General features: G+C 40.3%; 1 protein-coding gene across 1 annotated transcript in view; it reads left to right on the top strand.

Moving 5' to 3' along the window:
- Positions 1 to 655: 655 nt before the first annotated feature.
- The window catches only part of TMEM132C (transmembrane protein 132C), a 157,932-nt gene continuing 145,830 nt past the window's right edge, over positions 656 to 12,757 (top strand). The window contains exons 1-2 of the mRNA XM_010581755.1: positions 656 to 659; positions 1,254 to 2,142. Of these exons, the coding sequence (XP_010580057.1) occupies positions 656 to 659; positions 1,254 to 2,142 (893 nt within the window). The remainder of the gene's footprint in view (positions 660 to 1,253; positions 2,143 to 12,757) is intronic.

Raw genomic sequence — 12,757 nt, 5'->3', positions numbered from 1 at the left:
AGATGTAATACATGTAAATACATGTAATCCACATGTATTTTAACTGTTCTCCATTGTTATCTACCCTAATTTAGGTAATAAATTTTAACTTTAGACAATATGTGTTGTTAATCTTTATAACAGGAAAACAACATTTAGTTCAAAAGGGATCTGATATTCAGCTGAAACTTAAAATCGGCCATTATGTACTAATTTCTCTCTGCGTACATCTTATATATCAGTACTTGTTGAAATATTTCTAGCCTGTGATGTGCATCTGCTTTTAAACAACTTAGCAACCTGAAGTACTGTCAATATTAAATTATAGAGGCATAGAAACAGACTGCTAGAACTGCTAGAAACAGTAATATGAGAGCAAAGTTTCTTGATGGAGGAAGAGTGTGAAATGGTATGCGTGTCAGTTCTTAGAAAAGCAGTTTCTGTCTTTGGCTGTAGAACAGAAACTATCTTTGATCTCCTGGCCAGTGTTCCTGCAGGGATAGTGATTAGCAGTCCTTCTGGGGCTGTGGTTCAGTGGACCATACTGACGTACCAAATACCTTATGCATGTTGTAACTGAACAGAAAGATTGGAAAGACAGAAGGGAAGTTTCTAAGTGGGCGGAAAGTTTAGTAGGGGGTGGCATGACCAGAAAAAGAGTGGGGAAGGCGAGCACATGGGTAATTTAAAAGATACCCTGTTTACTTACAGAATTGCTTTTGGAAGGCTTTGACTTCGGTGGCCGGTCCTTAAGAGAATTGGTGTGTGCAAATTTACACAACTTTGCTTGAAGTTTTTTATTAGGGAGGTGAAACATTGCGTAGGGGTGACAAGTAATATATTTATTTCTCATCCAGGTGATAGTCAAAGTATTCAATGAGTATTTTATAGATTTGCTGTGTATTAGCAAAGCATTGCTGCAGTTCAGTTCAGCCACGTAAAATGGCTATTGGGACAAGTGTTGCTTCTCCTATGTGAACCTTCCTCTTCCTGCTCCCTCCAGAAGTATGAATAACTGATCATGCCGCAGACAACCCTTTGTACATCACACATCATAGATATATGTAAGGTAGCACTAAAGCCTGCCTTTTTTTTCCTTTTGTGAATGTAATGCAAAAAGGAATTAGCTACATCTAAACATATAGCTACACTGTAAATATTTTTTGCATGAAATAATGCTTGTCCCTAACTTAGCTCCACTAAAGTTGTAGTAAATGTCCCTTTGAACCTGTAAGCAGATTTGATCTAACTCGCATCACCTTTTCTTTTATTAGTGGCAGAGTGTCGAGGGGTCTTGGACAGTAATCAGAGATTTTCTTCATTACCAACATACCTACCTGTGAGCTATCGGGTCTTCAGTGCTGAGACATCTTTCTTTCTCAAAGAAGCCAACCAGGACTTTATGAGAAATTCCAGTTTGCAGTCCAGGGTGGAATCGTTCTTCCCATATAAAGCCAAGAGACCACCTATATTAAATGCCAGCTATGGACCTTTTTCTGTTGAACAAGTTGTGCCCCAGGACCTAATGTTAACGTCCAACTTTTTTGGATCTGCGAACAAGTTTACTTATAACTGGAAACTTCAGGCCTACATAATGAGCAACAAAATTTACCTGAGCAAGCCCAAAGTCCAGGTCCTGTTCTACATTGTGGGCAGGGACTGGGATGACTACAGCACCACGGAACGGCTGCCCTGCCTGCGGGTGTTTGCCTTTCGAGAGACTCGGGAAGTCAGAGGCAGCTGCAGGCTGAAAGGGGATCTGGGGTTGTGTGTGGCAGAGCTGGAGCTCCTGCCAAGCTGGTTTAACCCCCCTATGGTTGTCACGGGCCGTAAGAAGCCACCGGATCCGTTTGAAGGGAGCCCTGTGGAGCTTTACTATACTATTCAACCAGGAGACGAGAAGGGCGAGTGTACTGCTGAGGATATAAGAAAGGGAAATGCTATCCGGCCAGGAAAAGATGGCATGGATGAAACCATGTCCCACTTACAGAGGATTGGATCTGTCAGCCTCTATCGAGGCCAGGAGACTTCTCAGCTAACTGAGCTACGGCTGGATAGTAATATTGTTGTCTGGTTGCCCTCAAAGCCTGTCAAACAAGGAGAGGTTGTGAATGTTTATGTGACAATTGCCAACAATTCTACGGTGGATCAGTTCATACTCAGGTACGGTAGGTTGTTTTTGCATGTTTCTAATGTGGTAGTACACAAAGACATTGGGGACATGGGATGAATCTCAACCAATTTGAAGTTAATCCATGCTGAACGTTGCTCCTAGTCACAGAAATATATTATTTTCCTCCTAGAATGCTGTGAAGAGGATTGAAAGCCTCCATCACTAGGAGGCTTTTAACATGTATGCCATGCTATTTATCATGTGCCCACATTACGCAACAAAACCATGGCAATTCGCTGCTTTAGCGGGGCCATTTCTGTGCGATGGCAGACAGTAAGGCACCAGAAAAGTTCTCAGCTTTACAGGGCTTTTAAAATCAGGTTTTTTATTGCACATGGAGTTTAAATGTAACAAAACTTCAATTACCTGCTTTTCTTTAAGTGCTCTGGCAGCGCTTTGCCTCTCCCACACAGAGTGGTTTTGTTACGAGAGCTCTTTAGGGAGGGGTTTAACTATCTACTTGTAGTTAAGTAGCGTTTGTCTTTGCCAGCACATATACCCTTTAAAATGAGGCCTAATGTGTTTGATATTGCTATTGATTGTAAGGGACTGTTAGAAGTGAGTGTCATTATGTTGACAGGAGTGGTGAATACAGGACCTGGGAATGCAAGAACTGCCTGACTGGGTCAGATCACTTTCCTTTTATTTTCTTCTTTAGCAGTTTCCCTACTGATCAGATGAAAATCCTTTGAGGATGACAAAAACTGGGAAACTTGTTAATCACTGAAATATTTGATGCATCTTTTTTTTCCTTGTTACCAGGCTTTAAATTCAAGGGAAATTTCCACGGTGATAAGTAACAATTGCTCTTTAAAGCCTCAGGGAATCAGAGTTTCCCAAAAGATTCTGCACATGAAAGTATTTATTTCTAAGGCTTATATGAATTAGATTAATACATAGTTGACAACTACCAAGGAGAATAGCCTTTAGAACAGGAAGTGTCGCTTGGCAGATAAAAGGCTTTTATTTTTAAAAAGGGGGATTTTAGTCATCCCAGAATCGTTCCGATGTTTGCAGCTTTGGTTAAGTTAGCGAGATAATCTCTCAGACACCTGTTTACTGAGTGAAACCTCCGTTATAGAGGTCTTTTCTGACATTGTTGCTTATCTTTTATTGAAAATCCTTTTTCACAAAGGAGTAGAAACAGAATACTTTTCCACATAACAAGCATAGCTGTGGTGAAAGAAGAAATCCGAAGGCAATGAACCGGGTGTTTGCTGGGTGGATGGGAGAGGGGATCACCCTTTGAAGGTCTGTCACAGTCTTTATTTTCCTGAAAAGTGAGTTGAAGATAAACAAGCTTGTTGAAATCTGGTGATGTATTTCTTTGCTGAGAAATGAATCTGACTGCCTAGGCAAGGATATCATTTGCATGCTGAGAGGTGCAATAGATAGAGATGATAACATGGGACATCAGTAGTTGCCTGTGTGACTTGCTGTTATGGATGAAATGGATTGGCTGTGGGTTTGAGAACAGGTCAGACTATTCACTTCAAATAAATTAGTCATGTTTGTTGGTATGTTGATCTGTGTTATCACAGATGCAGAGCTCAGGACATGTTTTCTTGCTGAAACACCCTTTTGGTGAAAAAAGGATTTGCATTTTTACTTAAAATTACTTTGAACCAGATACAAGAACACAAGAGACTGAAGAGACCAAGTTTGTTTGTTTGTTTTTAAATGGCTTTTGCTTCCAGTGGGTATGGGCAGGTGGTCATTGTCTTGAGATGTAGTACAGGGCTAACTCACGTTCTAAAAATCGGCACTGTTCAGTGTGCTTTCTCCTTTCCACCACTAAAGGCAAGAAAATCGATGTGAGACATTCCAAAGCAGTCTTGGTTTTGAAAACTTTGTCTTGCAGGCATGTTGGTCTCTTGTATCTACCAAAGATGCTGATCTGTGCAGTTGTTAAGGCATTGGACGGAAGCTTTGCTTAAGGTGTACAGGAGAGTAATTCCATGTAAAAGAAAAGGAAATGGTTTTAAATGTTTTCCTGACACTGGAACAGGAAGGGACAGCTGATGCCCACTGGTGAAAGATGTGTGGGACCATCCCATAAGTCATGAACTGTGTCGCCCATTCTGTTGGCTGCAAAGGCTTCTTTGGTTTTAGTGGCATAGGGCTGGTGAAGGGCTGGCAAAGCCAAGTTAAGCTTCCTGGTTCTGTGGTGGAAATCTGTTGTCTTCAGTGAAACTTCCGAGGTGTGAAAGACTATGGAATTTGACCCAGGAATCTATGAAGTGCCTGTATTTTACAGGAAAAAAAGCCAGGCAAATACAGCAGCCAGGGAGTAGCCAGTGCATATGCTGGGTCTGCCTAGGGGCTCCTTTAACCTTCTCTGTGGCCATTTGCCTGGTTAGATAGAGGGCTGTATGCTCTTATATTCATGGGTCCCCAGCAGAGCAATCCCTACATCCTATGACATGCATTCGCATTTAATCATTCTAAAGAAAAACACACCACATGTTATCCCCAGGCATAGTGGGTTTGTTTATTTTCTGCTTCTTGTATATTATTCATTGAGGTATTGCAACATCCAGTGCTGAAGCAAACAGCATGTGATCATTGCTTGGGGGGGGGGCAGGAATAATAGCTACAAATCTTCTCTGGCAAAGGAAAGTAGACTGGTCTAAATGACCTCATATCCACAAATCATTGCAATTAAAACTGTGTTCTTAAATTGTGTCTTAATTCAGAATCCTATTACTGTATCTATAAATTTATCAGCCCAAGAACACCAGTAAAGTCAAAGAGAATGACTAATATGACAGGGAGTGAACCGAATTATGCATGGTAGTACATTAACGCAGTAGGAGCACTGTCTGAATAAACACAGATCTTCCTTTCTTGTGGCTAGTCAGCACAGGGCTATTGCGAAAGCAATTCAAACAATACTGATAGGTTAGAGGTTCTCTTCACAGGCCTGTTCCTCTCCTGCTGTGTCACCTCTGGTAAGCCTTCACAGGCTTTTTCTATACGCAATGTAGAAAATATGAACACTTGGTCAGCATCACTCTCAGGAGTGGGGAGCCTGTTTCAGTCCTGTTCCTAAAAGACTTTGACTTCCTGTGATGGAAGGGATTTCTGGTTTGCCATATATTATCAACAGTAATATGAATGGGAAAATCTTGATAAAAGAGACAAAGAAATAGAGAAGGGAGAAGAAAATACTGCACTGCATTCCTACCATTGGGGAGGATTTCTAGGCCCCCAAAAGAGAGATTAATTACATTTACTGCTGACTGCTCAGTAAGGAAAATTACCCTTATCTCTAGCAGTTGGGTAAACTATGAACAGAAGAAGAGTAGCATCCATATAGGATAGAAAAGCAAAAAAATAGCAATATTTAAAATAAAGATCATTTAGGTCTTCTGTGCACTTCCCAGAGCTGTTATAAATTAACACCACTGACTTTAGCAGAGCTACCATGATTGATTGTTGCTTCACCAATTGCTGTGTACACATGCTTTTCTAATCTGAGTCATCATATTGGGTGTATTGTCTGTAAGGATTAGAAAGCAAAATCCTTAGGGCAAGACCCTGTTCTTGAAAGCTTTTATGAACTGCCCTCACACCCAGCAGGCTACAAATAAGGGGAGAAATCATAACCGTACTGAAAATAAGCTCTTCTTGTGAGGTTAACTTTCAGAAAGTAACACGTAGCTGCTTGTGTATGCTGAGATATTTGCAGGTAAGTAGGAAGCTGGGCACTTGATTTCTATTTGTAGTACTGGGGAGCTGGTGAGCTGAATGCGTTAGGCAGCTTTGAAAAGGCTGGCCTGTGTGCATTGCTGTGTTTGTTCTGTAGCTCTAAATACTTTTCCAGCTACTATGCCATTAAAGGATCCTTCCATCTGTTTTTCATAGCGTGACATGCCACATTTGATCTAGCAGAGCACTGTCCAGCATGGGGCCAAAGAAAAGGTGTGGGAGTGCTAAGTGTTTTATGTTACTCTGCTGGGCAGCAGCTAATCTCTAACTCACTCTAGAAGGTGCTGAACCACCAGATAACCCGATTTATAGGAGGTATTGAGCAGGATAAGTAAAGAGAAAGGGGATGAAGTTGTTATCTGTCCTGATTAAAGAGGTGAAAAACTGGTACTTTTTTTTTCACCTCAGGCTTCTTATTACAGATTTTGCACTGCAGCTCATTGCACCTAAAGGGATGTAGGTTGTAAAAAGTGTTACTGAATTACCTTTGTGCAGCAAACAAATCAACCCAAGACAATGGATAATTAGTAGTGATAATAAATCTACAGATTGGAAGAAGGATAAAGGATAACTGCAGTGAGGAAAGCTATTAAACTCATCAGCTGAGGCAGCTTTATATGTCAGTTCCTAATGGGTATTGACAGCAGTGCTGTATTAGGTGGTATTAAGAACAGCTAAAAACCTAGAGGAAGATGCACACACAGAGTAGCACTACAGAATAGCCATAGCTAGAAAAAGTAATTGTGATCATAACATCTGTGTACTGCCTGCTTGTAAATCTCAATATTTCAAACACTAGATTTTGTGATCTGGCCATAAATAGCCATTTTGGAGGAACTAGTAATGAAAAAAGAGGGGATCTCCAGCACTAACTCTACCTGTTTTGCATGGAAGATCTATTTGAGCCCCCCTAGGGAGTAAACTACTCAGAGGAGCTGTCTGTGCTTGGCACTGCCCTCAGCTGTTCTACCTGCTGTAGATGAAAGAAACAAAATTTTCAACCAATTACTGTTTAATTTTAGATACTGACATTTTAATCTTACCTTATGATCGAATAACCTTTAGTACCCTGAAATTCACCTGTGCTTAATTGTTGGTTTATCAGTTTTTAATGCTGCAGTGTGGTGGTAGCATCACTGCAAATGCAAGTGACATTGCAATGACTAACTGAAGCTGAAGTTAACCAGAATATATGAGACCAAAACCAGAGCTGAGGTCACTCTGTGGTTTGTGTTAACCCATAATTTGGGGCATATTATCCTAATTACCTATTTTCCACAGTAAATGGCATGCTGATTTCCAACTGTGAAGAAGGTGCTTTTTTATACTGCTTCATATTTTAAAACTAATGCAGCTCAGGGTGAAACGAAGAGAGACAGAATGATTTGGTGGGATGCTCTTCTGGGCGTACATGTGTGTCTCCAGATGTGAATTGCAACAAAACATTTTCCATTTCCTATGCAGCTTTGCATTACTTAGATATTTAAAAGTTATTTCACCGCACAAAAATGTTTCAGTTGACATCTGAAAGGAGAGGAGTTTGAAGCCCTCAGACTTGCTTCTGTTGTCTCATTATTTCATGTTCCATTTTCAATTCAAAGGAAGGTCTCATCTTCAAAAATTCAGACCCACAGTTTTACCTATTGCACGAATGTAAAAAATAACACAGATACAGTCTCTGAAAACTAGATTTCCTTTTATAGTGCCTTAAGCCTTCTCTTTAGACGTACATCTTTTATTCTGAGGCACAGATAAAACTAAGTGGCTAATTCTTACACTGTATAAAGAAAAGTAGGCATCTCGGACACTCTGGGTAGCAAACCGCTGTTTGTTCTCACCTGAGATAGTTTCTCCATTCATGTTTCCATCTTGAATAAACAAAATGCAAACTTCCTGACTAAGATCTTTCAGACTATTCTGCTCACGTTTTTCTTTGTATCTCTTTTTCAGTAAAGTCAATTATTAAGTCAAGACTGGAAAGTAAAAGCAATTCATTTGCTTGTGAACCTTTAATCATGGTTCAGAGAAACTGGAGAAACTCTTCCCCAGTCTTCCAGCCATCAAAGGGGTTTCCCAGTTATTTTACGGTATTGGTAGGACCCATAAAGTCAGGTGCTAGGCCAGAGGTAGTTAACAAAAGTGTTCAGAGCTGTGAATTATGGCTTGAAGGGGTTTTATGTATTTCATTAATGAAGGGTTTATAGATTTCATTTTCTAGTGTTTAGCCTTATGAAACTTTAATTCTTACTGATTTTTTGGTTTTTCTTTCTATAGAATGATTAGTAACAACTCAGCTACAAATTTACAGTGGAGCAAGCTAATGAAAGAAAGGTAGTGGTCTAGCCCTTATCATGCGCTAGGAAGTCAAGAAACCTGGATTCTCTTCCTATTTCCATTCAGGACTTACTGTGTTACTTTAGGCATATCATTTTATCCCTGCTTACATCTTCACCTTCTCAGATTGTTTGTTTGTAGTATACACAATTCAAGGAAGAAACTGGGCCATGCTCTGTGTGCATCATTCAGTATAGTGAGCCTCTGATCCCTGTAGGGCATCTGGTATTACATAATACAAGCAACACGAAATCATACAAAAGTTGTTACACTGTGGGGATTATGGTTTCTGCAGGTAATGAAGTGTAATAGCACCTTGCAAGTACTTTGTTAAGATTTCTCCAAAGTAAATGCGTGGTTAAAAATTCATAGCAATCATGTGCTGTCATTTTTTATATTCTGCTTCAGTAAGCAATGGGGACACAGTCTGTTGAAGTACTCCTAATTGTCATTTACTAGAGAATGTGGCAGACTAACAGTAAAAGGGGTAAATATTTCCCAATATAACTTCAAAAAGCATTTGTGATGTAAAAAATACTTTTTTCAAAGAGAACATGTTAATGCTATTTTGAGAGAATGGTATCACATTCCAGTTAGTTTAATTTTATTAGCTCTTAGCAGGCAATTTTCATGGACATGAGTGTCATACCAGAGGCAGCTGGGTCCTCCAAACAAATGACTCATTCTCAAAAATGCTAAACTGGTGAGGATGTCCTTTAAACAGAGATTGAGAAAAGTTGCTTCTCACCAGAACAAGTGAAGAGCTTATTTGAGTCTGTGGTAGCAATGAGTCAGGTTTGGTAAAGTTTTAAAAGGAACTGATTATTGACTTGAAATTGAAGCTACCTAGAAAAGAGAAAAAGGGCACTCTTCCCCTGATCATCTTTAAAAGCCTTTAAAAAAAGTGGTGCTTGAGAAACCTTCTGAACAATTCTATTGACATCTCCAATGCAATGTACTTAGTACTGAGAATAAACTATGGATTTATCGTTAGAATGCTAAGTCTATGTTCCTTACTTTGGAAATCATTTGCTGATTGACCATGACTGAGTCACTGGAGCACAGCTTTGCAACCAGTGAACTAGGAAGAGACCTTAGACCCTGGTATGTTCAGGAGCTGAGCAGTAAAGTTCAATGGTGCTGAAGTCCATAGAGTACTTGGCACTGAGAATCAAAAGTTACAGCTTCCCTTTTGAAAACGTTATCCTTAACACCCTGATCAGCTGCCTGTAAAGTGGAATTCCTATCATGCAGAATTGTTACAAGAATTAACAAAGTCAGTGGTGTAATACTTGTGGGAATGTTCTTTGTATCATGAAAGCAGGTGTTTCCAAAGTGCGTGTTAACTTGAAGTCTGTTCTTTGAGACAAATCCAGGGCTATCTCTGTGTGATTGTCAGTATTCCTGGTTATGTGACAGGTAACACCTACATTTTTCTAAGTGCAGACTAAGACATGAGATCCTATCAGCTGAGTGTAGACAAACCTGAACTCTCTCTCTCTATATATATGTGGTTTATATAATAACTTTATGTAACCCAACTATAAAGCACATTTGGACTTTTGTCATTCAGGCTTGTATGTTTGAAAACTTTCCCTAGTATGACGATTGGAAAAGTAGAAGGAATTGATGGGGGCTGTTGTTGGGGTTGACCATAAATGGAAGAGAACAAAATTATTCCATCAGCAGTCAGGCAGAGAATTGCTAGCTTTCAATGCTGCTTCAAGTGCTGGAGCTGAAGGTTTTGCTTAACTTCTGGCAAATGCACGTGCATATCTGAGCTTCAGAAGCTTCATCTTTAGGTATCTTGTTAAAATCCCCTCTTGTAAGTCATTTTCCTTCCCATCCTCTTTAGTCATGGCAAACTAGTGAAGTCATTCCTGGCTTCTTTTCCAAACATGCTGCAACACGTGTTGCTAAATGCACACTGGCTCTTGTCCTTCTGTTTTGAGATGCTGCTCTGAGGGGCAGCATGTCTCTGGCTAGCTTCTGCTCTGCCTGACCTTTGCAAAAGCCTGTGCATGTGCAAGGCTGCTTAAATAAGGCACCTTTACTTAATTTCTGTTTAGACTGTTAGCCACTCGTGTGACTCAAGTTACAACAGTTAATTAAATCCTTGGTTACTTGCCTAATTAGAAACAATGGTGGCTCGTTAAAAGATCATACCATAAAACCCCTAGTCCTCCCAAACCAGCAGTAGGGAGGGAAACTTCATACTACTGGGAGTGGATTTTAGTTGAACCAAGATAGTGTTTTCTGGCTGTCTGAAAAAGGCTGTGATCTGATGCATTAGGGAATCTCCTGGGAATCCTCAGTGTGATTATCTGACAAGCTGTTGGGTTCCAAGGCCGCTGTAAGCAAGGAAGTGTGTGAGCCTGTAGGTCTGAATGGAAATTAGTATCCCTGCGAAAAATGGTATGACAAGGCTTTAAAACCTAGTGCATCTGTTAAAGCTGTAAAAGCACTAGTGACTTGCTGGAATGATACTGGGAGGGACATTAGCAAATCATAGCTCAGGGCTTGCCAGGGGTTAGGATTTGGGATGGGGTGGAAGTACAGGGAGTAATCCAAGAGTAGGTGCCTGGCCTAGTAGGACTGTAAGATCTGATGTTTTTGTCTGCATTGTTTTATTGGTGCTTGTGGGGCTCATTATTTAAGACAGAAAGTGTCAGATTGATTGAAGTTTCTGTTTTGGCAGACTACTGCTCCTCACTCATGATAGCACATATACAAAAACCTTAAATTGTTTATATGTTCTTCTGGCACTTTACAGTTAAAACTTCCACAGAAGGCATGGGGATAGTGGGAAGTGCTGTTCTGCACTTAAAAGTTAATTTCTACAGAATGCTGAGCTTTCTATAAGGTATAAAGCATTTGACTCTTAATTTTTGTCACTGTTTCCTTAGGACCCCGTTGGGGTGCTCTGCATTTCCTTGAAATCCCACCCTGCCCTGTGTGTGCTGCCTCTTCAGAGGTGTATGCTGTTGTGTGTAGTACTCTCTTGAAAAGAAAGTTGCATTTCTATAGACTTTCAGTGCACAGAAAAGATGATTAATTCATAGTTTAGATGTGACTGGCTAAAAAGAAATTCAGCATCTTTGTTTGTTTGTTTGTCTGGTTCCTGGTGTGTTACAAAATGTCTCTATTAGCAAAGCTGCCAGGGGGTTAATTTGCACTAACAGCCTAATCATTTCCAACAACATCATTTTAGGTTTTGATATTGCTGCTTAGATCAGCAAGACTTGAGAAGAGACGACCTGAGAAATAGTGCGTATCTTGGGAAAAAAGAAAAAAAAGAAAAATGGGGGGTAAGCATTTCAGACATAGCCCTCTGCATTCTCAGCTGTCAGGCTGCTTAAAAAGATTTGCTTTTTCTTACAAGCTCTGGCTCTAAGATGTAAGCCTTGATTTCCTAAGTGCTATGAGACTGAGCTCTTTGTACAAGAGAGACAGGCTCATTAAAGGGAATATGTAGTACTTACACACCAAAGTCCAGAGCTGGATTCCTCAACCTCCCCGATTAGTCGTTAAACAGCACACATAAATAGTTGTGGATCATGAATCACAACTTGGTTTTGCAGATAAAAGAGTGCCTGACATACTAGACCATAAAGTCATACTTAGTCTTTCACTCGCCCCGTGAGGGCTGGGGAAGGCAGTTCAGCCCTGCAGGTGGTCATTAAGGCACAAATGTTGTTGCTGACCAGCGTAAGGGGGTTCCTTATTTGGTGTTTTGGACATTTGTGGATCCTATTTTGAGGAAACTAAATTTTCCTATGGATTGCATGGCTGCTTGCTGAGGACTATAAAAATTATAGCTTTTAAAAAATTAGGTGCTGTGATGCTAATTGCTGGAGTCACTGAGTCACTTGATGTGCCTGGTCTCAGCAGGTTGTAGAAATACCACTGGTAGCAACAAAAATATTTTTCTGCTTGAGGTTATGTCTAGCTTAGAAAAAGCCCTGATTGCATAGAAAGTTCTTCTTATGGAAAGGAAACACCAACCCACAGTAGGAGCCTGTCACTTAGGAATGTATCCAAATTTAGTCCTGTCAAAAGTAATGAGAATATTCACAGGTTTTAGGCTGCTTTTTATCCCTCTGGATTTGAGACATTCATGAGAGGCCATGGTAGCACCAGCCTCTGCTTTTCTCTTCCATAGCAGCCCAATTACAGTTTTCCAGTAGAAGGGAATGACCAAACCTCTTTTTTGTATGTACTTAGTTGCTGTTGGTTGTATGATGACAGTGGACAATGTACATTTACATGTATTGTAATATCGTTTCCTGAGACAGCAGATGATGAAAGGATAGTGTTTGAGTTCTAATTAATTTGTCTACTCAGTACATTATGCAGAGAACAGGGCCGGTCTGAACGGGGAGGCTCAGGGCAAATACAAGAACTGAGAGCAGGCAGTGTTATACAAGTCAGCTGTAGTGTCAGGAGGGTCACACGACCTTGCAGGTAACATCGTGGCAGCATTCAAGTAGGTGATTTGGATCCTTGACACTGGACTTTGATTTACTGGTGGCTACTGCTGTGCTTGTGATGACATGTGAA

The sequence above is a fragment of the Haliaeetus leucocephalus genome, unplaced genomic scaffold, assembly GCF_000737465.1.
Source record: "Haliaeetus leucocephalus isolate CR32 unplaced genomic scaffold, Haliaeetus_leucocephalus-4.0 Scaffold802, whole genome shotgun sequence".
Taxonomy (NCBI): Eukaryota; Metazoa; Chordata; class Aves; order Accipitriformes; family Accipitridae; genus Haliaeetus; species Haliaeetus leucocephalus.
This window is presented reverse-complemented; position numbering and strand designations above follow the sequence as displayed.